The sequence below is a fragment of the Macrobrachium nipponense genome, chromosome 41, assembly GCF_015104395.2.
Source record: "Macrobrachium nipponense isolate FS-2020 chromosome 41, ASM1510439v2, whole genome shotgun sequence".
NCBI lineage: Eukaryota > Metazoa > Arthropoda > Malacostraca > Decapoda > Palaemonidae > Macrobrachium > Macrobrachium nipponense.
Genome location: NC_061102.1, coordinates 33,849,671 through 33,876,757, shown reverse-complemented (window position 1 = coordinate 33,876,757; position 27,087 = coordinate 33,849,671). Strand labels below are relative to the sequence as shown.

At 35.6% G+C, this 27,087-nt stretch overlaps 1 protein-coding gene across 3 annotated transcripts; it reads right to left on the bottom strand.

Annotated features, from left to right (window-relative positions):
* On the bottom strand, positions 1-27,083 carry LOC135212668 (dynactin subunit 6-like). Of its 3 annotated transcripts, none has more exons than XM_064246319.1 (5): positions 26,857-27,083; positions 7,237-7,407; positions 5,322-5,449; positions 3,362-3,504; positions 1-1,281 (listed from the first exon to the last, which is right to left on the bottom strand). In XM_064246319.1, the coding sequence occupies exons 1-5, from the start codon at positions 26,886-26,888 to the stop codon at positions 1,195-1,197; spliced, it is 561 nt and encodes a 186-aa protein (XP_064102389.1). In that variant the 5' UTR covers positions 26,889-27,083; the 3' UTR covers positions 1-1,194. The 3 variants fall into 3 exon arrangements, with proteins under 3 accessions (XP_064102389.1, XP_064102391.1, XP_064102388.1); XM_064246321.1 differs by lacking the exon at positions 26,857-27,083 and adding an exon at positions 26,621-26,831; XM_064246318.1 differs by lacking the exon at positions 26,857-27,083 and adding an exon at positions 8,904-9,003.
* Positions 27,084-27,087: the final 4 nt, after the last annotated feature.

The following is a 27,087-nucleotide window of genomic DNA, read 5'->3' as shown; positions in this document are numbered from 1 at the left end:
TAAATATATCATACTTTATTAAAGCTTTCTGCACAACTTACGGCAATCTTGAAGACAGTATAGAACAGTAAAGATAAACTGCACCACATGTTAGGAATGGTTCTAAACAACTTCTTGTTTCTTATTGCAAATATCCTTTTCCCCAAAACATTTCATATGATATATAAAGGTATAGTAGATGAAAACTCTTTATCAGCTTAACTTGCAGACAAAGCACCATCAACCATTGCATCCAATTACAAATGCTTTGCGTACAACTGTAATCCACAGATACCTAATTCCTTTGACATGTTCCATGTGGAAAGTTTTAGAATCTAGTACTTCATGACAGCTGTTCATATACACTTTTACCACATCAGCAATGCTGATTACGAGAATTTTTGTCAACTGTGCAAATGAATTTCAAAATATCTTTAAAAAGAAAGAAATATAAAAGACTGGCAAATAAATAGTAAGATATTTACTGTTACACCAACCATTATAATGTCTTTGTTATTCAATCAAAGTATTAAAATCCCTGATAATATACTGAAAGAAAAATACAGAAGGTACTCTCTCTTTTGTAGTATGTCAACTACCAAGTCTTTTATTAATTGTCATATACTATATGTATGGTTGGAGCCTTTACTTCAGTATGAGCAATAAAAGATCTGGTTCAAGCAGTAGCACTCATCAAGTTGCTGGTTGCAAGAAATCTGTATTAAAACTGATGTTGTGCAAGTATTCAGAGCTACATCTCTGAGCAATAACAATAGTAACTGACCATGAAAATGGCTGAGAATTGCCTTTAACTAGGGATGCTGAGTCTCATAATTGAAATCCATTTGTTTTTCTTATTTTCTTTGGTCATTCAGGGGTGTAGAGCTCTCATGAGGTACTTAACAATATCCAAAGAAAGTTTTCACATGTTACAGGTCAGTGACATGAATAAGTGAAGCAGCAGTGCAAATATAATTGTAAGTTACTTTAACTGGGTAACTTTTGAAAATTTCAAAGCTAAAAGTGTAATGTTTAGTGACTCCAGTTTTCTGAGTGAAATATAAAAACTAACATCATAACTTTGCCTAACTTACAAAAAAACATAAGAAGCTCAACAAATTGCATTAGCTTACTTAACATGATACAAGTCTCTTCCTAAAATGACAATTTAAATTTCTTGGGAATCTTGTAAGTCTAAAAATGAACTATGGCAGTTCAAGCTGGAAGTTTTTTCTTAGGTTTGACAAGATGGTGGTAGTTTGGAAGAATCTTGGTCAAGAAATCTAACTGTAGCCCCTGAGCCTGAGAAAGAAAAAAGTAATAAGAGCAAATAAGTTTCTTGCATCAATGTGTAGTTAATCTACAGTGAAATGAATAACTCCATAGTAAAAATATAAACACAAAAATAAGGTCTCTTTCAATTATGGAAGACAAATTATGTCACAGTGCAAGAAGTGAAACTATAGAATGCATTCAACCTACAGGGGGTTTGGTTCATGGAGTCCCACCACCCACAACCAGGTAAAATAACCACAGATTTAAATCCCTCACATCAAAAGGCGTAACAAACTGTATTACGGTGTATTTGCATATTATCTATATAAATAAAAATGTAAATGTTCGTTTGTTCCAAATCTTAAATCTCCAAAAGTTCTTCACCGATTGCTTTGAAAGTTTGACACAACATTGCATTCAAATATGTGCGTGTTTTATAATGGGGTTTCATCCTACCTCCCCCCCTCTCAAGGGGGTGGGGGGGTGAGAAGGGATTCCCTGAAATGGAGCTGGTTCTGCCTGTGAAATTGGGCTGGTTATGCCTGTAGACTTAGTTAAACATTGATGACATCAAAGAGGGTGGAGTTTGAGAGGGGGGTTGACAGAGAAAGAATGAGAGAGAGAGAGAGAGAGAGAGAGGAGAGAGCGAGAAGAGAGAGAGAGAGAAGAGAGAGAGAGAGAGAGAGAGAGAGAGAGAGAGAGAGTTGGTATCAGTGAGAAGAAAAGGGGAAAGAGATAGTGATGAGAGGAAAAAGAGAGTAAGAGAAAGGAGCGTTCTCTTTTCTCTCTTTTCCATTAACCAGACTGAGCCACAGCAACGCATGACTGGGTACAGCTAGTTATATAATAAATAAATAACCACCATATATCCTCTTGACACTATAAGGAATTTAACTAAGCAAGGCATATACTCTTATATAGCACATTAATATGAATTTTTATGTTCTCTCACTTGCTGATAATTTAACTAAGACTATTTGCCTTTATATAAGTGATTGTATCTACAGTACTTTTTGGCAAGAAACCACTGTAATTCCAGTTTCATGTTATGATAGTCCATGGCCTTCCACTGTGGCTTCTTTTATTTTTCTATCATACTACAGTAGTTAAAGAATGATAATTATACTTCACCATTCATTTTCACAATACAGTTGAGTTAGGAAGACAGTACTGCATGCAATAGTAAAAGCAGTAAGTTAAAAGAATGATAATTATATTTCATGTTCCACTTTAACAATACAGTTAGGAAGAAAGTATTGTAAAGTTCATAAAGAAGAAATGAGCCTAGGGGCTTATATAACTTAAAAGTGAAAGGTTGACCTTTCTCATGGATGTGTGTAAAATGGAACACTAAGCCCATTAAAAATAGAAGGCAGAAATGATGTATTAGCTGTATACTGTTTGGATAAAACTCATAAGATTACATTCGAAGAGAGCAAATTAATGTACAAAAGAAATGACACAAAACCACTTAAGAGTGATTGACGAGGCACTTGTAACATATTACCCATGATAGTGGGAACTAAACATTTAGACAACATCAACAAGACGGTAGTCTTCATCGAATTAGGTCTTTTAGATCGGGCCAAATGATTAAACTTCCTAGCACAGCTTGAGAACTGATAATCCCCATATTGAAGGAAGGCAAAGGATTAGTGAGGACTCCATGGAGTTATACAAAGGAATGTGGACAAGATCCAGGGCTAGGAGATGCATAAACAGGTCACCAGCCTAAAAATCTACACAAGGAAGCCCTGAAGATTATAATGTGACATATTGTAACCAAAGATAAAATTGTTGTATGAGTAATTAATGTGAAAATGTGCATACACTAACAGAAAATAGACATATTTTGCTAATGGTTTTTTTCTCCTTTTAACAAATGGAATGTGATTGTTCATAGTTTTCCATCAGTATTATTAATTAATAATAATAATAATAATAATAATATAATAAATCTTCTCCATCCAACAATTTTCTTGATATTGATGGCATTACACATTTTCAGTGGCATCTTGTAAATATTATAAAAGAATCTATTGTAGTTAGATTGGGTGTTCATTAAATCCTTGCTGCATGCAAGAAAGAACATGATGAAATAACTTACTGCTGGCTTCTCTGACTGAGTTCTCTGATGGAACCCATCTCCATATATGACAGTATTTTCGGTTACAACTTGAGGACACGTAACAGAGCACAAGGATCCAATGACAACACCACGGCTCAATTCCACCCCTGGTCCCACATGGCCTGAAAGCATGATAAAGGGTAGCAAATAACACATTAATTTTTTCAGGCCATCAAATTACTAACACAATTTACTTCAAAAGTAAATTGTATCATCAGTATATGTCATCAAGACATTTTGGAGACAAGCATAGACTTCATACTACCAATATTGGGTAGAGGAAATATTTTCAAGAATTAAATGAATCTTGATAAACAAACATTAAAATAACCTGAATCAGCTGTAGAATGCCTCCAAAAACAACCCAAACAAAAGTTCTGACAAGCCAGAACATGGTAGAACTCCTAGATTCTGGTGCAGAGGAAGAGCCTTCCTCTTCAAAAGGCTCTTCCTATAAAATAATATAATACTCAATGGGGCCTTGACCAATCTTTGTAAACACTGCAAATCAAACCTTGGGTATAAATTTTTCACCCTAATGAGCTACACTGTAAATACAGATTTTTTCAATATCTCCCCTGAAGCTCCAAAACTGTGACCAAAGCACCATCATGCCTATGCTGAAGCATTTTCAACTGAGAAATGTTCTACAATATTAAAGTTATAAATAGCAATTATGGATAAATAACATGAACATGAACTAAAAATTGAGAAGTACCTTACTTGATGGCACATAAGACACCCCCAATTTCAGAAGGGAACATTAAGAAAATATTTTTTGTGCACTGACATTAAAACATTTAATGTTATTGAAATATATCACTGATGTACACCAGTAAAACTTGGACCAAACATGCAACTAGGACAGCAGGAAAATTCTTCTTAATCATAAGTCTACTGTACTTTACAAGAGAAACCAAAAGTATCTTTGTTACAACAGAAAGCATTTTATAAACAAGCTGTCTTCCTTCTCCTCAGCCTCCAGTGGTTAACTCCCACAGTGACAATGAACTTGAGTGCTTAAAGTTACAAAGTCAAAAGAAAAATCAAAACTATGTTAAACATAAGAAATGCCTAACAGATTCCAGCACTTGCTACATTTGATTCACAAAACCTTTAAAAGGCAAAAAAGAGGGGAAAATTCAACTCTAGGTTAAAGAAATAAGTGAATCTGACAAATAAAGTAGTGATAACGAAATTGCTGGGGTAATGGTAATATGAAGTGAGACATGAATATACCTCTGGTCAGTGATACTGCAGGTTTAAAACAAACACCAGACAAGCAGGTAATGACCAGTGCCACCAGTAGGGGTAATGATTACTGCTTTAGGATGTGTCTGGATTATGAACTACTGCAGATTTGGGTTATCATTAAATAGTATTGAGTTTGCTTTGAAACAAATATAACATTAAAATTTCTACTAGTTATATACAAGAGAACAAAATAAACATGGACTAAATAAAATATAACAACTCCAAATCTATTTCTTAGTCTTCAGACAAGAGCAATCAAATTTGGAAAATTAGTTTCTATAATTTATCAGGGAAGAATAAACTTACAAAAAGGCAACATAATGATTTAGCATGCAAAAGTAAACTCCACAATTTAATTATTGCATATCACAATTCCTCACAGAAAATTTGATTATGAGTAAACAGTAATCTCGTAATTGCATAAGAAACTAAATTGCCGATTTTCTCAGAAACAATATGTATAGAGTAATAGCTGTGAAATTAAAATGTGAAACATTCCATATGTTAATTAATTTATCACCAAAGCTGAAACTACAGAGTAAATTTAATAAGGAATTCTGTTAGGAGCCATGTAACAAGTAAATGAAGCTTACTGAATTAATCAATAGCCAACATTCCATCATGTATTGAGACAGTTATTTACAACTATGTCTCACATCAAAACATTAGTGTATAAAGAACCTACTCTTTGATTCTAAAACATTATTATCTCCAATTTTAGATGCTTGGCAATAACTGTCGACTTCAAAAACATTATTATTTCCAATAACCATCACCTGAGGAGTTTCACCAGGCTCTTTTCCAGGGGGTAACCTGAAACAAAAAGAAAAACTATTACAAAAACAAATATAATTTTTTAAAAATCATAATGTGTAAATTAGGCAATTACATAACTTAAAATTATTCTTTGAAAATTTTGAAATTTATATGACTGGCTCAGGGAAAGAAAACAACTAGTACTTCTAGATCAAAGATCAGATGTGTATTTTTACAAAATGGAGGAAGAGAGTAAGAACTCTGGGGAAAACAATTACAAATATTGTCCTGAATGGAACAATTGTGTTACCAAGATTATCAATGTAAAATGGGTATTATGATGCTATAAATTAGCTTAAAGTGATGAGTAAAGTCATAAGCAGAAAGTCTGGTTACCAAAGTCTCATGATTAGACTTTGCCAAATGCATTACAGTCGATACCTGCTATTCATGGACTCACGATTCAAGGACTCACCTATTCGCAGATTTTTCTATGGACCGTATATACCTATTACATATTTGTGGAAAATTCGCCTATTTGTGGTATTTTTCACTGAGAAATACTCCCAAGTTGCTGTATTTTCTTATCATTTTCGTGACTAAATGCACTTTTCGTGATAAAATACTCAGGTATAAGCATTTTTAGAGATTTTTTTGGTGTTTTAACCATCTCAGTAGGCAGTTCTTAGCCAAAGTTCCACAAAGATGATGACCATTCATCAGTTACATATGAAGGTCTTCTCAAATCCATCTTGTCTTGCAAAAGCCATATTGGTGATCTAAAAGACGAGTTGGATTAAATGTGTTTGAGAGAGTGAGCTGAAATAACGTGATAAAGATTAAGCCCACGGATCTTTTCAACATGTTAACCATACACATTTCCAAATAAAGGATGAGGGCAATTTAACAACTAGGCAATAGGCAAAAAATATACCAACACACGGGGCCTAGTTCAGCAGAATGTAAGTAGAATGTAAACAGAAAATGACAATAGAATGTACACAGAAAATGACAGATAAAGAAAGTAGCCTTTTCACCAGGAGGTTAGTAACAATGGATCTGTTATAATAGAAACGATAAAAGTCTGATTCAATTTATTAAGAATTTTGTTGGGAAAAGGAACATTATTGTTTCAGTAAAAAGCTCATAATATCAGATATCTTCCAACTGAGAGAACATTTTATATCAAAACATAAACAAACAGTGATTCCTAGCTAATAAAAACAGTAGCCTGAGAAAATAATAATAACCAAGTTGAATGCCTTTTGGCCAGACAACTATGGAGAAATAAGAGTCAAACTAAGGTATCACATGATTAAATTCATGGTTAACACATCGACAGTGTCCCCTTGGAAAATCAAAGTACCACAGCTACCAATATGCAGAGAACTGATGAAGAAGCAAAAATGACAACCTTCCCAGGATATTTTTTATATCTCTTGTGCATGAGAACCATGTTCATGTCCACACAGAAATATACAATGGTCCCCCCGTATTCATGGAGGATGCATACCAGAATCCCCCCCGTGAATAGTTAGAACCCGTGAATAGTTGGAAACCCTATAAAAATGCTGAAAACAGCCTGTTTTGTCAGTTAAAACTCAGGAAAAACCCACTAAAAATTTTTAAACTTGGTTTTTTTAATAGTTTTATCATAAAAAGTGCATTTTATGATGAAATTGATAAAAAAACCCCAGGAATTTGAGGATATTTCTCATAGAAAAATACTGCGAATATGCGAATTTTCCACGAATAATGCGGGGAAACGTTCCTGAGAGAAATCCGCGAATGTGTGAGTCCGCGAATACGGGGGGTCCACTGTATATAGTGCTACTTAAACTTACCTGTTTATTATTTGTGCTTGTTCTTCTATAAGATTTGCTTCTCCTATAATAATTGGTCCTGCTTCTGCAATAATACGAGCTTTTGGATGTATAACTGTACGTGTACCAATAGAAATGTCCCCAAAATAATCAGCCTCCAAGCATACAACAGCTCCAGGTGTGACCTTTACACTGAAACAAAAAAAAATGTTAAATACTGTCTCAAAAGATAAAAATGCTTGCAATGAAAGAATGTCTTCTGTTCAAGGAAAAAGAATATAATATGTACTTGGTTTGGTGGTGAACATTTTTGATAAATGGTTTAGGTTGGCTCATTTATGCTGAATTCTATGCACCATCAAGCTTTGCCAAAATGCAAAGCATTCCTCCTGACAGAAATTGGTATTGCTATAAATGCTACAAATTTATACATTCAAAAGATCACTGAACTTTTAATAAATCATATTATTTTAAATGTTCATAAAATGTGATCATGGTTATTGTGTGATATATTAATTTCTAGCCACTACACTGAATTCAGTGACCCTATAGGTTGGATGAGATCAATTTTGGCATTTTTCTCCTCAAGTTATTATCAAGTACTGTAATTTCGTATTTTCTAGGCTATAATGTTAACGACACCTTGGATGTTTCTTACTAAACTCTGTTAAACAAGTTCCCATGTCTAACAGAGATTATAATAAATCATTGGCTTAATGATGTTTAGTGGTGAAACTGGGAAACACTACTTTTCTTTGGTAAAACTGAAATGCAATGAAAGTTATAATTTTTGAAAGACGTCTGTCAGGAAAGGTTGGAGCGGAGATGCTCATGTTATGATGTTCTGAGAGATGCTGGCGAGTTTGGAACTTTCCAGCCCTGTGGAACGTCGTAAGGGCCGAGGCTGGGCACCAGATGCATGGGTGCTGTGAATTCATTATAGCCTCTGCTGAAAATGAGCATTACTACCCTTTAAGAGCTTTTCGAGCACTTCAAAACCCTTTTCAAATTCAAAAAGCATGGTGGGCGAATGTAGAATGACAAGAACAAGTTCCACAGATAAAAACAAACATGACCTTTCCGAGAATGCCGTCCCAACCTAAACAGACCTTAAATTCCTAACCTGACTTTGGGTGCAGTGTCCTGACCTGACCTGATGGCTTTGCCACTACTGGAACCCCACCCAAGTAGAAACACCTAGCTAGTAACAACAAATACAATGGACTACCTAAGCCATAGTTTGGAAGAAGTATTAGAGTTTGATCCCGTCGTTCTGCAAACTACCCACGGATATGTTAAGTTAGTTTGGAAGGTACCTAGGTTATCCCAGGCCTGCTAAGGTAAAAATGTTAGGGTAGCCTACAATGGCCTCATTAGTCTGCAGTCCGTCCTGTTATAAGTTCAATTCCTGCTGATGAATTCCAACCGTGGTGAAACCCCTAAACCCTGCCGCTTTACCCCTCTTATCTGCCGTCTAATAATGACGTTAATTTAGCCTTAGTATCATCTTATGACCAACCCAAGCAAGATGGGTGGTCCTACCCTAATCTCGGTGTCGTACCTAAACACTTACTGGTTCAACGAAATTAAAACTAGGTAATGTCCCTATATTATAATTAACTATTTAACGTAAAAAGTAAGCCTTAAAACGTATTACTGTACAAAAGAACCATATATTCTTAAATTACTTGCAAACAGTAGGATCGAGTTGTTTCAACGCCATTGTTGATTGCGTTAATTCAAGGTTGCAATGTAGCTCGTAAAAACACGCAGATTTTTTTGAATTATGATTTTTTAGGTTATTATAAGTAAATTTATGCAAAAATATAGTATAATATATTCATTTATGTCCATTTTTACTTTATTTCATAAATCTGAAAACATTTTCCTATACATTATTTTATACTACTTTAAGAAATGTCATCGGACATCGGTACAGTCACTCTATTGTGATTACGAACCGTTTGCTATATCAATTATCAAGTAGAGTTGTTCTCTACAATATTTCTGTTGTCTTTCCCAATCCCCATCTAGCACCTGGTAAATAAACATAGATAATCAAACCATATGTTTTATAAAACAACATACTGTATTAACAAACGACGTTCTTTAACATTTTTCTCTTGTAAGATTCATTTTAATAACTCCTGACCAAGTTACGGAGAAGACATTTTGGATAAGAAGGTGAACGCTTTGTTGATTTTGAAACAAATGTGAAATACTGATTTATCTTAAAAAGGAATAATTGAATTATATAAAAAAATACAACGAGAAAACGACAGAAGAATACCGTCACCGAAATTTAAGACAAGACAACGAATTTTTTAGGTATACTTGTTTTAGCTTTGACGTCCATTTACTGAACGAAGGTAAAACCTCGAGAAACTGTTATTGAGACTGTTACACTCGTTATGCTCTTGGCTAAATTAAGTCCTTATTTAGCGTCTACAGAACATACAGCTTCTACAAAATTTGTTCCTGCAGAACCTAACGCTTCTACAAAAGCCGTTCGTACAGAACCTAACGCTTATACAAAACTCGTTCCTACTGTACTTGAAGCTTCATACTCGTGCCAACAAAACCTAAAGCTTTTACAAAATTCGTTACTACAGAACCCAACGCTTCTACAAATCTAGTTCCTACAGAGGCTAGAGCTTTAAAAAAAAACTCGTTCCTACAGAACCTAACATTTCTACGAAACTCATTCCTACAGGAGCTAACGTTTCTACAAAGCTCGTTCCTACAGAAGCTAAAGCATCTGAGAAACTCGTTCATAGCTTCAGAACCTAAATCTTCTATGAAATTCGTGCCCACAGAACATAACATTTCTAGACAACTCGTCCTCAGAAACTAAAGCTTCTACGCAACTCCTAGAACCTATCATACCAACTGAAGAAAGAATACCGGCATGGAGGTAGAAGTACAGCAAAAAGCTAAACTGTGCCTACGCAGAGGCCCAAGGAAGAGACACTGAAAACATCCTTTAGTGATGGCCACAGTGCACCGGGTTAGACGCTATAAAGTCCCACCTTTAGAGATATCAGCGAAAGGGAGAGAAACTAAAATGACGTCGGTTACGAAACTTCATCCGTTCGTGAGAAGGAAAAACAGCGATGAATCTACGACAAACAAGTAACTCGTCTAATGGAGAGAGAGAGAGAGAGAGAGAGAGAGAGAGAGAGAGAGAAGTGGTTTAGGCGTGGATTGTAGAAGGCGCAATAAGCAGAATAGTGGAACGAGAAATAGAGAATTACTAGACATGCGTCAGAGGAAGGGTATAAATATAGCCTCGATTTAGAATTTTTCTGTGCATGGAAAGAGAGAAACATTAACTATAATAATTAGGAAGTGGCTACATACACTAGCTTTCATGCAGATACTTTGTCATATATGTGGTAGGTTAATGAATAGTATCATATTGCTTTGGTTTTTTGTTTACAAAAAATACAATGTATACATATACAAGAAGTTCCGGTACCAGTGTTCATCGTAGGCTTCAGTCTGCACGGTAGGTAACCCACCATGCAGCCTATGTAAAAAGTCTTCTGTATACAGAATTATGTAGATTTCCTTCAAAAAAAAAAAAAAAAAAAAAAAAAAACGTCACAAATGATTGTTATATAAAATGGTGATGAAGTTGAGATAAACTTTTTTGGTTTTTGACTATTAAACGTAACTTGGCAAATAAGCGAATCTACATTTCTGTTGATGTGGCTCCCTTAACCCATCCTCCTTAAGTTACTAATTCATTTAACATTAAGCCTTAATTTCTTTCATAGGTTAGCTATGTTGATTGTTGAAGTGTTGGTTAAGTCTTGCTAATCTATAGTCTCGCTCAAAATCGCATTAACTTTTTCTCAGAGGCTTTATTTAATCTTTATTTTTTCAAGATACAAATTTTTCCAGACTGCCCGAGTCAGCCAGAAAGAGAGAGAGAGAGAGAGAGAGAGAGAGAGAGAGAGAGAGAGAGAGAGAGAGAGAGAGAGAGAGAGTTTCTCACAGGAAGTCTGCGTATTTTTTCACCTGAAATTGACGCGCGAATCGGATTCCGGCGTTCTGGAGATTCTTTTACAAGAAGCACATTGATACCACTAAGGCAATTGCTTTGAATTAAAATATACTACGTATATGCATGTGTGTTTTAACCGTTAAATTCGATTCAAAATTACACGAAATCAAAATATTCGATACATTTATGGATAACTGAAAACATAAAGTGGTTAGGATATACACTGAAGAAAACAAACGTCTATCTAGGGCTATCACAAAACCTGAAGGATCTTATTTGCTCCATACCCTGTCCTACTAAAAATTTCATATATATATATATATATATATATATATATATAATATATATATATATATGTGTGTGTGTGTGTGTGTGTGTGTGTGTGTGTGTGTGCGTGTGTGTGTGTGTGTGTAGTATCTACTGGTCACTTTTACCAGATACATGTCATTGCAATAGCCACAATGCCCTCTTAATTTATCGAATTCTTTGCACTTTTCTGGATACGTTTGTCACTAGAAACTGCAAGAAATATGAAGAAATTATGATGTTCGGTAGCGGGAAACGAACCCGGGTAACCATAATCACGACGAGGTCATCAGAATTTCTTCATATTTCTCGCACTTGGTCATGAACCTTTGCTTTAGAAAGCAGAGTCGTTCTCTACAATATTTCTCTTTTCTTTCCTAATCCCCGTCCAGACACTTTTTTTATTTTTATTTTTATTATTGTTAGTCTCGCACCGGGTAAATAAACATAGCTAATCAAACTATAAAGGTTTTATAAAAACAAAATACTGCGCGTTAGTAAGCGACATTCTTTAACGTTTTTTTTTATAATCACTTAATTCCGACCAAGTTACTGAGAAGGAAGGCACATATTTGGGTAAGAAAGTGAACGCTTTGTTGGTTTAGAAACAAATGTGAAATACTGATTTTTCTTAATAATATTGAATGATATGCAAAAGTGAATGAGGCAATGACCGATAAACACCCGCGCAGTTAGGTAAGAAAAGACGACGATTTTTTCCATGCGTAAGTACCTGCCACTGCCGTTGATATTTTATATTCGGTATGAACAAGGTCTAGAGAGTATATGAAAGTGAAATCGATAAAGTTCGTGTTCTGTTTCGTTGTTCAACAAAGCAACAAATTCTATGGCTCTAGTTGAAAAGTGGGTTGCAGACGGAGACAAGTTTTACGAGTAAATCCCAAAGAAACCTAACTTAAGAATTTGATCATAAAATCTTCTCTTCAGAGTGTTATTATGAGAGAAAACATCACGAATAAAGCGCCTCATTCAGAGGCCTTGCTCATACTCATCAGGAGGATAATATATTGAAAAATTATTGCCCATCTTTGATATATCAGCCATTTAATCACCGTAGCGACCCAAATGTCACATGGAAGACTTTGATGTGGAAAAATACCGACATAAATTATTTAAAACCCGAAGCTAGTTTTCTTCATGTTAGGCACGAGCAGTGTTCTTGGGTATTCACATTCCCATTCATTTTCATAACCTGACTACATCCAGTTTTCAATATTTTGTAGAAAGCAAATTTGTTCCATGTATATGAGGCAATCAAATCACAATGTGATGTACATTAAATTAGCACTAATGGTGATAATTACTTTTTGCTTTTAGAACTGTGGTTTATTTCATGAAGTAAATACACGGGTTTTCAAGCTTTTTTTGGCATGACACTATTCACTGCTTTCAAATGTTCAGTGCGACCCCAAGTGAATATATATATATATATATATAATATATATATATATATATATATATATATATATATATATATATATGACTGGTAAAAATGTTCTGTTACAACAGAATTCCATCTAATAATAAACATCTCAAAAGGAGCATGGATTTCAGATACGATCGACAAGGTTTTAATTTAACCAGCGCTTAAGAAGATTAAAGAAAGATTATCAGCGGGGGTGACCTAAATTGGCTTGCCTGTGGATGGACCTCTTGGTATAAATACCACCTTTTCTGTAAACTTTTCACATTCATATACCTAAAGTGGGAGACAGCAGTCTCTGAAATATAGTACTTTTCTCTCTATATTTTCGTGTTTTTATGGGCTCCTTTTATTATTATTATTATTATTATATATATATATATATATATATATATATATATATATATATATATATATATATATATATATATATCATATAAATATATGTGTGTGTGTGTATGTATTTATATATATATATATATATATATATATATATATATATATATATATACATTAAGCTACAAATGTCCTTTAATATCTAATTCGCTCTACCTCAGAATTAATATATTTTCATATATGTTAACTGAAGCGGAATTCTTAGTTGATAAAGGGTTCCTAGCATCGTGCCTGGAAGCCGACGAAATTATTATCAACTAAAAATTCCTCTTCATTTAACATATATGAAAATATATTATTTCTGAGGTAGACCAAATAAGATATTAAAGGACATTTGTAGCTCAAACGCGTATATATGAATCACGGTGATGTGATCAGACTTTTACATATATATATATATATATATATATATATATATATATATATATATATATATATATATATATACACATATATATAATATATATATATATATATATATATATATATATATATATATATATAATCCCAAATAGTTATGCTTATTTCTACATTTACAGCATTACTTATCAATTTGGTCATACGGTGATATTTAAATAAAAGAGAAGCAGGAACAAATAATTGAATTTATCATGATACCTCGTACCACCTACTTGGATGTTTTGTACCTCCATTCCCTGGAGGGTATACCCCAGCGACCCCATGACCTATTTAATGACCCCGCATAATGAGCATTCCGACCTCAACTTGGGGTCCCTGAGGTAGAAGATAAGCAACTGTGACAATCCTCTGTTCTAGAGGCATAGAATTCTGTCATTCTGGAGTTGCCTCCATCAAATGGCGTTTTGAAAACGAACAGACTTGAATGATCAAAGAACTGAGACTAGCTGTATCATTGCTTTAATCAAATAACCTACTATCAATACTTCAAAAAGAGCGTTAGGTGGTCTTGCATCGAATCGGTAAAAACACATGATATTTCAGACAGTTTTAAACTTGCGACTGCTTCGTGATATATATATATATATATATATATATATATATATATATATATATATATATATATATATATATATCAAACCAACCGTTACTATATACTGCAAGAGCACCGCGGTGGTGCTCGAGAGAAGAGGATGAATTGTAAACTGGTCCATCTATAGTAGGCTATACGACCGGGTGATGGTTAGTGGGTTAGTGGTTATCTGGAATCAGCCACGACACAGCGACCCACCCATCTATGGGAAAAATTAAGATCGAGAGAACCTCTTCCAGGACTCCGTGTCGAGACCTTGAACTTGGCTTAGAGAGGCTTCTTAAATGACACAGCTATGGGGTCTATTTTTGTAGCAGCTCTAACTTCATCCATCAGGAGCGAGTGAGTTTCCTAACATAATCTACTCAAAAAGAACATTTGTATGGTTAAACTATTCGCTTTTTACATATTTATTTGTTTTATTTATCATTCAATCGTCTATCGCAACGTTTCAGTTCCTTCTTGTTGGCTGCCCTGTTGGTTGGTTCGAATCCTCCCACATAATTATGGTTTAAAACTTCGTTATGATTTTACTCTGATATACATACAGCCGTAGACCAAGGAAAGATAATCATCGTCATTCTTCTTCTTCTTCTTCTTCTTCTTCTTCTTCTTCATGTTTTAATGTAACCAAAACATTATCTCCATTCTTGATGACTAACGTGTACCCAAGATGATGGCATCATTCTTAAGTATGAAAAGAACAGGAAACAAATAATTGGATATCGTTTATCATAATTGTTATGGAATACCATGAATGATTTTCTAGCCTATGCGAAAATGGAAGAGTTAGATGTTAAATGCATATGAAAGTAGTGTCGTTTGAATGATAACTAAAATTGCAAACATCTTTTGAAGAATTCCGACGAACTGCGTTTTTCAGAATCAAACTGGAAGCAATTCCCTCTGAAAGGCACAGAACAGAAAATGCGTAGTCAGTGCACTGATAATCATTTCCTTTGATGGTCATCTCAAAAAAGTTATTTAATTTACTTCCCCAAAAATAACTTTGCTTGTTACTACTACACGCGCTACCTGCTTACAGGCAAAGCTAGCACTTCTAGTCAACAATTTGATGTTGTTATGTTTATTCTTAGCTCCTATGTCATACGGGGTTGGCCATATTAGGTCTAGGTTAACATGGGCTTTAGGTGTGAGGTCATAAGACAGATTTTGACTTGACAGGCAGACAGAGACTGTGTGGTCGGCGGCGTCGCTCACAGTCGTCCTCTAGAGCCCCTCCAGAAATATGCACATCGGCGAATAGTTAGAGATCTTGAAGACAGTTGTAAGACTTCCAGTTTAGTCTTGTTATACTGCTTTTGCCTGACTCGAGTCCAGAAGCCCAACGTCGACGCAATGCAAGAAGAAAGGGACTGTGAGAGAACAAAGAAGAAAACCATAAACCTCAGATCAGCCCAGAGAGGCAAAATGTGCCTTCTTTCCTCGGCCTACAAGTAACTTGTGCGCCTGCTAAAGGCCCCGCCCACCGCCTTAGGAACCAGCTAGATCACCTGAATCTGTAGAAAGCGGTCCTCGAATTAACCATGCACGAACGAACGCACACGCCTCCTCCTCCCCCTCCCCCCCTCCGTCTAAGATTTATCGGCCGATTTCAGATTATGTAAGGTGAACGGTATAAAATGAAGTCCGTCGCGAAGGGGGAGCGGGTTGGGGTGAAACGTTTCATTCGCTTGGGCACGACGTTGGTTTGTTAAAAAGAAAAGCGGTGGATGTTTATCTTCATAGACCGACTCTTCCTGCAGACAGACAGACAGATAGGCAGGTAGAGTTCTGTCCCCTCCAGGCTGCGTACCTCGCGGCTTCAACGCATTTTACGCCACGGAATCCGGAAGTGACGGCGGGATGAAACGGAATGAGCGGAATGCCGGAAGAGGAAAGGTTTGAATGAGGACCTAAATTGAAGAATGTTAGTGGATGGACACTGAGGGACAGACTAATATAATGAATAGTGCCTCTAGGTGGGATGACGGGTGACGGACTAGGCTGATGAGAGAGAGAGAGAGAGAGAGAGAGAGAGAGAGAGAGAGGAGAGAGAGAGAGAGAGTCTCAGACAAAATGCGTCGTCTTACTTCATAGGTCTGCAATTTCTTTCAAAGGCAAAAAGGTAATAACATGCAAAACGTCCTTGCACGTAGACCCAAAAGCCGTTATCTGATATCAGTCACACAATCGGTTTATCTCTGGACGTGAATTACCATAATAGAAAACCACCATTGTATTCTCTCTCTGTCTCTCTCTCTCTATCTGTCTGTCTGTCTGTCTGTCTATCTCTATCTCTCTCATACATACATATCCATACGTAAATGAAGAATGACTAATTGAAACTATGTGTTGTCCCCCCTAACATATATACTGTAATTCTACCACTGTATCGGTTGTTAGTTAATAACTTACAAATAAAGTCAAAACCGATCAGAACCTACAACCATTCTCTTATTTTTTCACCAGTGGTGATGTGTGATAAACAAATGGCGTATCAATGGGATTATAATCATTCATATATAGATATATATATATATATATAATATATATATATATATATATATATATGTATGTATGATGTGTATGTATGTATGTATGTATACTGAATCACGAAAGTTGGAACGTGATAAATGCATAAATAAAGGTATAAGCCACGAAGGAAAGATAAACTACGGAGTAGCTGCAAGATCTTTCGACTCAACGTCCTTTACTTAGCAGAGAAACTGAGAGTACAAGGAAGGTCGAGTAAGTGACAGATTGGGATTATAAGGAGATTAGTACCTAGAATCCAACACACCTGGAGAATGAGTAACCTTTCCAGTTGGACTTAATCTTCTTGTTCTTAAATGGTACCCATGTCTATGATTGTTTGGAAAGGTTACTCATTCTCCAGGTGTGTTGGATTCTAGGTACTAACCTCCTTATAATCCCTATCTGTCACTTATACGACCCTTTCTTGTACCCTCAGTTTCTCATGTAAGTCAGTTTGTCTGCTAAGTAAAGGACGTTGAGTCAAAAGATCTTGCAGCTACTCCATTGTTTATCTTTCCTTCTTGGCTTATACCTATATATATATATATATATATATATATATATATATATATATATCTGTGTGTGTGTGTGTAACTGAATTACAAAAATATGGGAAGTGATGATTATATAAAATTATTGCCAAATTCCACAAAAGAAAGCAAAACGATGGAGTTCTGCCAGGCCTTCGACTTATTGCCCGTTACTTCCACTAAATAAAGAACAAAAAAGTCGAAGGCCTTGCAGAACTCCATCGTTTTCTTTCCTTCATGGATTTTTTCATCGTTTAAATAAATAAATAAAATATATATATATATATATATATATATAATATATAATATATATATATATATATATTATTCAACGATAGTCATTTCCCAAAACATGAGGTGGCTCCAGAGGAGAAAAAACAATCGCCTCTGCCACTTTCATACCTAACTACTGAATCAAGGATGGACACCTTACGCAGTAAAACTTCCGCAACATATGCTGCTTCGAACACCTACTCAAGAGTTCATAAGCAGTGTGTCAAGTCCAGTGTTGCCAACCATCTGAGAGCTCCTTACCCTACCTACTATGAGATTCAGGGCCTCTGTAACACGGTTTTTTCGCAATAACTTTTATCTAGCATTTCATAAATATAACGCTTATTCAGAATACATATTATATCAACACATAAATTTTGAGTGTATTCTGCACTACGTAGGTTGAATAAATTTGGTACTTATAATGTAAAAGTGACCTTTTTTGAAGACGGGCCAACTTACTCAGAGAAAAGGTTTCGAACGCACTCGTTACGTAACTTATGACATCATTTCTTCCCTCTTTCTCGATGGATGATTGGCTATACGTAACGAAGGCTAAACCTCTGGCAACAATGACATACAAATTTAAATACAAGCAAAGCAGTACACCTTTATGAACTCTGGAACCTCTCCACTGATAATTGTCATAATAAACAAACCAACAAAATATGTTAATAAATACAAAAACATTTCGATTATTAGTCTAACTCCCAAAATAAGTTTCCAAAGAAATTACAGTCTACTTTATAGGTCACAATCAGATTGACAAGATGTAGGGAATAGTTGGTAATTACCAAAAACATAGTAGACAAGCTTGATTTGATAACTGCTATATCCAATGTCAAGCAATTTTTATTTATTGACTATCTACCTATTTACTGAAAAAAATAGCCGGTACCGTATATTGGCTTTAAACCTTCACCAATAATTATCGTCAGAATGGTGACTTAATGAGGCTCCACCCACTTTCGCCTCGTTATAATTCAGGATAACACTGAAGGCTACCATGGGCATTGTTGGATTAGAAAATTTAACTTCTGGCTATAAAAACTAATTTCTCGAGTAGTTGTAAGAAGTGCTAAATGATCCTCAAGGATCCCAGCAGTTGGTCTAAACGTTTAATTCATGTATATTACTGCTATACTGTTGCGGCACTACTGCTACAGTAGTATTACTACGCTAGTACTGATACCCCACCCACATCTATGTATCGTTCCGCCTTTCATAAAGTCTTTGGGTTTCAGAGCCGATGGAATTTCTGTCTGGTGGATGGGCGGGGCAACATTTAGTCAAAAGGTGTTTGTTTACCTTGCTTACGTAATGAATGTTTTTCGACTCTTGGCTCGTAATCATTGGCCATGGAGTCGGCTAGCCGCTAGATCATTTTTACTCTATAAAAATTAAAACTATCGCGTTTAGGTTATTGATAATGCTGACAAAATTTGTGTGTGGTTGTAAAATATACATATGTCAACTTTCAGCTACATCCGATGCTTTGACAAGGAGTAAAGTCCAAAAAACCGTGTTACAGAGACCCTGAATCTCATAGTAGGCACTGAAATTACCCTACTTTCAGTCATTGTACCCTACGCCCGGCCTTATAATATAAATATTAATAAATTTATTGTTCATTGGTTACTTTTCAATAAAATACAAGACAAGCACCTTGAAATTACCCTACAGTTTGCTCAGATTTTGTGATGTTACCCTACAGATCCAGATTTGAGGCTGAATTACCCTATTATTCATAGGGTAATTACCCCACAGTTGGCAACACTAGTCAAGGCGCCTACACACACATTGCACCATTCACCATTCATAGTTCCTGGACATTCAAATGATTTTCCTGGTTTCTGCAACTTCTTTCTTTTTACAATCCTTAATCAACACGGACTTATCTGATAACTCCATTTATAAGAACATTGAAGTATCGCGGAGATATATCCCAACGCAATCTTTGCCTCAAGCCCGTTTGTATACCAAATCACTCACTCTCTTGTCCACGTATTCTCGTACATGCTTCGCGTGTAAAGAACTAATATTTGGGAATATAAAGTCATACGGGTGTAAGTGACTAAATATTCATACACCCATACTTACTAATTGATAGAGTGGAAGTTAGTCCTCCGAAATATAGTCCTTAGCTTTAAACTAGAGTTTTAATGGTACATTTATACTTAAGACGTATATCCTGTTTTAACAGAAGAATTTATTTGCTTACATATATACATATGTACACACACACACACACACACACACACACACATATATATATATATATATATATATATATATATATATATACTATATATATATATATATATATATATATATATATATATATATATATATATGTATGTATATATGTATTCTAAAAGAGAAACTCCGTGATTCTGGACAAAGAAATAAGGTTTCCAGTTTGTCTATCATGTTACACCCGTCGAGCCACTTTCCCCAACTATATAACAGTGATGAAATCTCCAATAATCGGGTAGTTCGGGAGAGCGATTGTTTCTTTCTTTGTGTGTCAAAGGTTTAGAATACTCCCTTGCTTAAAGTATTATTGGCTGATGTATGACCTTTTGTTTTTCAAGGTACTACGTGTCTGTCGTTTGTCTAGAGATTAGAATTTATTCATCTACCATCTTCCCTGTTTACTTAAGCCTCTGAGTTTGAATTGATATAAAGCTGTTTCTGATTTCAGTTTTGTCTCGCTACACTTGTTATACTACTGCGTTCTTCAGCTATGTTGCTTCCCTCCTTTTACGACACCTTTGTTTTATCCCTATTCATTACCTCTCCACTATGACACCTTCGTTTTATTCTTATAATGTCAATAACTCCTTTCCACTTACAACAAATTTATTAAAAATTTTCCCCGGCAAATGACCTCTGCTTTCTTAATTAAGGTGCTTCTGACTTATTCTGCAACATTGCCTCTTTAGTCTAACAAGGCGTGATCCGACCTCCAGCTCACTCGAGGCGCATGCTAAAATCTACAGTCAAATGGCGTGCTGTTTCACCAACGAAAAATAAAATAAATACACTATATTTTATTAGAAATAATTATTGTTTTGTACTGTTCCACGTTCAGATTATTTATTTTTTACATTTTCATTTTAATAAATCATAGCTGTCCTCTCCTAAAATTCCTGTATCCTTAATTCAACGCTCAACTCCTTTTTCAGAGCTTTTTAGGCTTTTCCTTAGGGCTCTCCTACCCCCCCCCCCCCTTCATAACAGGAACAACAAAAGCGAGAACAGAAAGAACAAAAAAAGAAAAAAGAAGTTTGTAGGCTTACTCCTGAGTAAGTGAAAATGCCCGTGTCTTATTGTACAATCCGTCTTGTTTTCTCATGCAAATGACATCATTCAATCCGCTACGATACGTCGCCAGTCTTCCTGACTAATTTTTTTTCCTTCTCTTACATTATCTCTGCTTATGTGGTCTTCTTTACCTCAGCATCACTTCGCTACGTTGAAGCTCCATGATCTTATTTTACCACATTGTGTCACTCTACACCTTCGCCTTCTGCCACGCAATACCGCAATACTTTGCGATATTTCTTCTGTAACCATTGAACTCATTTTACCTCCACTTTTATTTTATGAGGACACATTTGCTGACACCACATCACGGAGTCCCTCCATTCAAATGACACATCATCACTCCAGTAACGTGGATGATTGCAATTCTATTCAGCTTTTCCAGCAAGTGGAATATATGAGAGATCCCCTAAAATTAATAGCCTGGCCTCGGGAGACGGGAACAGGAATTTCTGACAACTGACAAAAGCCACTTGGAATCCTGGAATTTAATCGGAAGGAACTGACAAAAGGCTACTTGGGAATCCTGGGAATTTATGATGACTGACAAAACGCTACTTTGGAATCCTGGGAATTTCTTTGAATGACTGACAAAAGCGGAACTGGAATTTCTGAATTTCTGAAAAGACAATGGAACAAAAGAATAAAACTGAATCCGGAATTTCTGACCATTGACAAAATTTACTTGGAATCCTGGAATTTCTGACTACTGACAAAAGCTACTTGGAAGCCTAGAATTTCTTAAGACTAACAAAAGCTACTTGGAATCCTAGAACTCCTGATGACTGACAAAAGCTACTTGGAACCCTGGAATTTCTGACCACTGACAAAAGTTACTTGGAGGCCTGAAGTTTCTGACGAATGACAAAAACTACTTGGAATCCTGGAATTTCTGCATTCCTTGGCATTTCGGACTGACAAAAGTTTACTATGGAACCTGGAATTTCTGACCATTGACAAAAACTACTTGGAATCCTGGAATTTCTGACCACTGACAAAAGTTACTTGGAATCCTGGAATTTCTGACGAATGACAAAAGCTACTTGGAAGCCTGGAATTTCTGACAACTGACAAAAGCTACTTGGAATTCTGGAATGTCTGAAGACTGACTACAGCTACTTGGAATCCAGGAATTTCTGACGACTGACTACAGCTACTTGGAATCCAGGAATTTTTGATGACTGACAAAAGCTACTTGGAATCCAGGAATTTCTGATGACTGACAAAAGCTACTTGGAATCCTGGAATTTCTGATAACTGATAAAAGCTACTCGGAATCCTGGAATTTCTGATGACTGACGAACGCTACTTGGAATCCTGGAATTTCTGACAACTGATACAAGCTACTTGGAATCCTGGAATTTCTGACCACTGACAAAAGTCACTTGGAATCCTGAAATTTCTGATGACTGACAAAACCTACTTGGAGTCCTGGAATTTCTGACAACTGAAAAAAAGCTACTTGGAATCCTGGAATTACTGACGACTGACAAAAGCTACTTGGAATCCTGGAATTACTGACAACTGACAAAAGCTACTCGGAATCCTGGAATTACTGACGACTGACAAAAGCTACTTGGAGTCCTGGAATTTCTGACAACTGACAAAAGTTACTTGGAATCCTGGAATTTCTGACGACTGACAAAAGCTACTCGGAATCCTGGAATTTCTGACCACTGACAAAAGCTACTTGGAATCTTGGAATTTCTGACAACTGACAAAAGCTACTTGGAATCCTGGAATTTCTGACCATTGACAAAAGTTACTTGGAATCCTGAAATTTCTGATGACTGACAAAAGCTACTTGGAATCCTGGAATTTCTGACGACTGACAAAAGCTACTTGGAATCCTGGAATTTCTGACCATTGACAAAAGTTACTTGGAATCCTGAAATTTCTGATGACTGACAAAAGCTACTCAGAATCCTGGAATTTCTGACGACTGACGAAAGCTACTCGGAATCCTGGAATTTCTGACGACTGACAAAAGCTACTTGGAATCTGGAATTTCTGACCACTGACAAAAGTTACTTGGAATCCTGAAATTTCTGATGACTGACAAAAGCTACTCGGAATCTTGGATTTCTGAATGACTGACAAAGCTACTTGGAATCCTGGAATTTCTGAAGACTGACACAGCTACTTGGAATCCTGGAATTTCTGACACATTGACAAAAGCTTACTTGGAATCCTGAATTTCTGCGCATTGGAACCAAGACTGACAGCTGGACCTCCTTGAAATTTCTGATGACTGACAAAAGCTACTTGGAGTCCTGGAATTTCTGACGACAGGCAAAAGCTACTCGGAATCCTGGAATTTCTGACGACTGACAAAAGCTACTTGGAGTCCTGGAATTTCTGACGACTAACAAAAGCTCCTCGGATTCCTGGAATTTCTGACGATTGACAAAAGCTACTTGGAATCCTGTGCTTGCTTGTGAAGGACGGGATGCTTTCGTTGTCCCATTTGGACGTCCTCACATAGGCAAAGCTTGAGCTCCTTCAGGCCAATTCAGAGAGTTTTTGAGGCTATTCCTTCGTAGGGAGGAGTCATTATGTGAATGACAAGCAGTGTTATAGGTGTTGATATATGTAAGTAGGTAAACAACAAGGGTAGTCTCGTATTTTCAAAGACATCTGCAGGTACTACACAGGTAAGTGGACAAATTCTTCCAAAACCTGAATATTCAACGAGATTAAAACAAGCAGACACACAGATAGATAGTTAGATAGTTAAGTAAATAAAGCCAAAATTAATACAGATTTTGATTTTGAAACACTTGGGTAGATAAATAGCTGAATAGCACTGCTCTAAAATTATCTTGACCGTCAACGCAGAAGAGACGAACAGAAAAATTTGGGTAAACAGAGAACGTGCACAAGGAATTAAAACCTTACGAACAGAGATAAAGAGAGATGGGAAAGCTGAAACCCAATAACTCGTAAGATCTTCTCATAAAATCTTACCGAGAAACAGCAACAAAGAAAACTAAAGATAAATGAGAGAAGACCGATCGAGAAGACTCCCCAACTCTGGGTTGGCCTCAGGAGCAAGCGACGCCCACAAGTCCAGTCACAAATGGGAAGAGGCAGGAAAAAGAAGATAAAAGCACCGAGTGGAATCATTTAAGTCTTGGAGACCCTCTAGTCAAGGTCACGGAACAACACACACACACGCACACACACATACACGCACATTCATATATATATATATATATATATATATATATATATATATATATATATATATATATATATATATATACAGAAGTGAGAAATAGAAAAAAGAAACCGGTATGTCAAAGACACACACACAGGGGGAGAGACCTTACTTTACAGACCTTAAAGCTCGTTCGGTTTGCCCCAGGTCCCTCAGTGTGAGAGATTCACGATATCTTAGCGCAAGTCTGCAAAAATTCCTCATGGCACCAAAGGAAAGAGAGGAGAGAGAGATGAGAGAGAGAAGAGAGAGAGAGAGAGAGAGAGAGAGAGAGAGATTCTCGTAATCTGACCTTTATGTTGTAGAGTAATTTTTCACCATCTTTCCAGTCAAGTCGATTGGGAAGTGACGAAAGTTGCAAGAAAACCTTGGCCATATATATATATATATATATATATATATATATATATATATATATATATATTATATATATATATATATATATATATATATATATATATATGTATATATATGTATATATATATACACACATATATATACATATATATATATTATATATATGTATATGTATATATATATATATATATACATATATATACACACACACATCCTATATATAGATATATATATATATTATAATAAGATAATATATAATATATTATACTATATACCATATACATCTATAATATATATATAATATATATATATATATATATATTACTATCTCAATATTATATATATTATTGTATAAGATTATATATATATTAGTATCTATATATATATAATATATTATGGTATATATACATATTATATATATATATATATTATATTAATAATTATATATCTATACATTATATTATATCACTATCAATATATACATTATATTAAGATATATTATATATAATATATTAATATTATATCACTATATATATATAAAGAGAGTTAAAGAATTCGGGTAAAATCAGCGATATGGAGAGGGCAAAGTACGAGCCCAGGTCAGATGCCAATAAAAAGAGAAGCAGAAGAAAAAAAAAAACTTATTCTAGATAACAGAAAGGGTACAGCGAGAGTGAATAGAGCAAACTCGTATTTTCCTCCTGAAAACAGTTGATTTGTCGCCTTATTAACATATTATTAGAGACGAACCTTTTCGGCATCATACATTCGTTAAGGTCAGTAGTGACAAGCTCCACCTGTGCAACGTCGTTCTCATCTTGTATGCAAACTTTTTTTTGCAAGGTCTTCCATGGCATGTTCACATTGCAGTTGCAGGAGAACCTCTCTCTTCCCCCCCCCCCCCCCCTCCTCACACTCACACACACCCACCCAAGCACCCTTCATACTCAGAAACAGCCTCCAAGCACGCAGCAAAAATGGATAAATGTTATGTTGACTTTTCCAGTCACGCAAGCAATTGTGCTAAGTGAAGCATTCTGGAACTGTTTGTGATTTGAATACGCAGGTGGTGTGTGTGTGTGTTTAGAGAGAGAGAGAGAGAGAGAGAGAGAGAGAGAGAGAGGGACTCTTTCGGTATGTTAAAATCTTTGTTTATCAATATATGGCGATAATGTTAGGAGTGGCTTACCTATTATACCAATATGCTGTCTTAACATACGATGACTTGTCATAATCTTATCTTGTCTCTATTATGTAAGAGAAAGAATAATCAAATGCTACGTACACAATCTTCCTGTATATATATATATATATATATATATATATATATATATATATATATATATATATATATAAACTTTCTTTCTCATTAAGTCTTCGAACTTTGCTTCTAACTTTCTTTCTGTTTTTTTTTTCATCATCAGAGTATTTGTTAGCGAAAATATCTGCTAATATTAGCGGTCCTCGTTCTTCTGTCAATCCTTTCAGCGTTTGTCCCTCTAGAATATCTTCTAAGCTGCAACTCTACCGACAAAATTACTGTCTACCTTATTTGTTTCATTCCACTTTATTGAGTTGTCTTTTTCTAAAAGAAATTATGCGCCCTTCGTCACGTCCCAGTGCCTTGCACCAACCAATCCATAGCAAGGTCAGAGGTAGAGATCGTTGCTTGTTCCAAACAAAACAGAAAACAGGCTCATCGTTTGTAAACTCTTAGCATATGAGTGTCTGAGTCTGGAAGATTGCTTGCGTGCTTGCTTTTGCCGTTAAGAAGCCAGCAAGGTCAAAGCGAACTCAGGTCTTTCAAACGACCTATAGACGTCAGGAAAGCAGGCATCGCTCTAATATTTAGATATCATTGATAAATATAGCGAGCAAAACAGAGCATAGGAAGCAATAAGTGAAGCAAAGACAAGCTCACTGTTGTTTATTTCCTAAAGAAATCAATGAAAAATATAGATTGCAGCAAAAATAGAAAATAAGTAGCGATTACCTTCTTATTATCATGTTGTATAAATAATCCCAAATGATATATTTCGAAGCCTAGGAATTTGAAGCTTTATTCAGAAAGTATTTCGTTTATGGCTTTATTATGTTTATGACGTGCGTTATCGTTGGCTTTTAAATCAAATCCGTTTCTTATTAGACATGATAAGACTTACTGAATGTGGAAAACCACCATCCAACGCAACTAACGTAATCTCGCAAAAAGGGAAAAAAATATCTTACGTCCCCATAGGAGTTTTGACATTCCGAGCCATGGCGATATTGTGGAGATGAGAGTCTTTTTTTTTTTTTTTAATGCAAAGTGATCATTTTAGTGCCCTAATCCTATCTTGGCTGATGCCAATGAAATGCAGCCGCTAATCCAGTTGCGTTCACTTGGTATTCCTGGCTATATTGGGCGTTATAAACTGAACACAACCAGGAGAGTGTCCACACTACGTGCACTGAGTCACC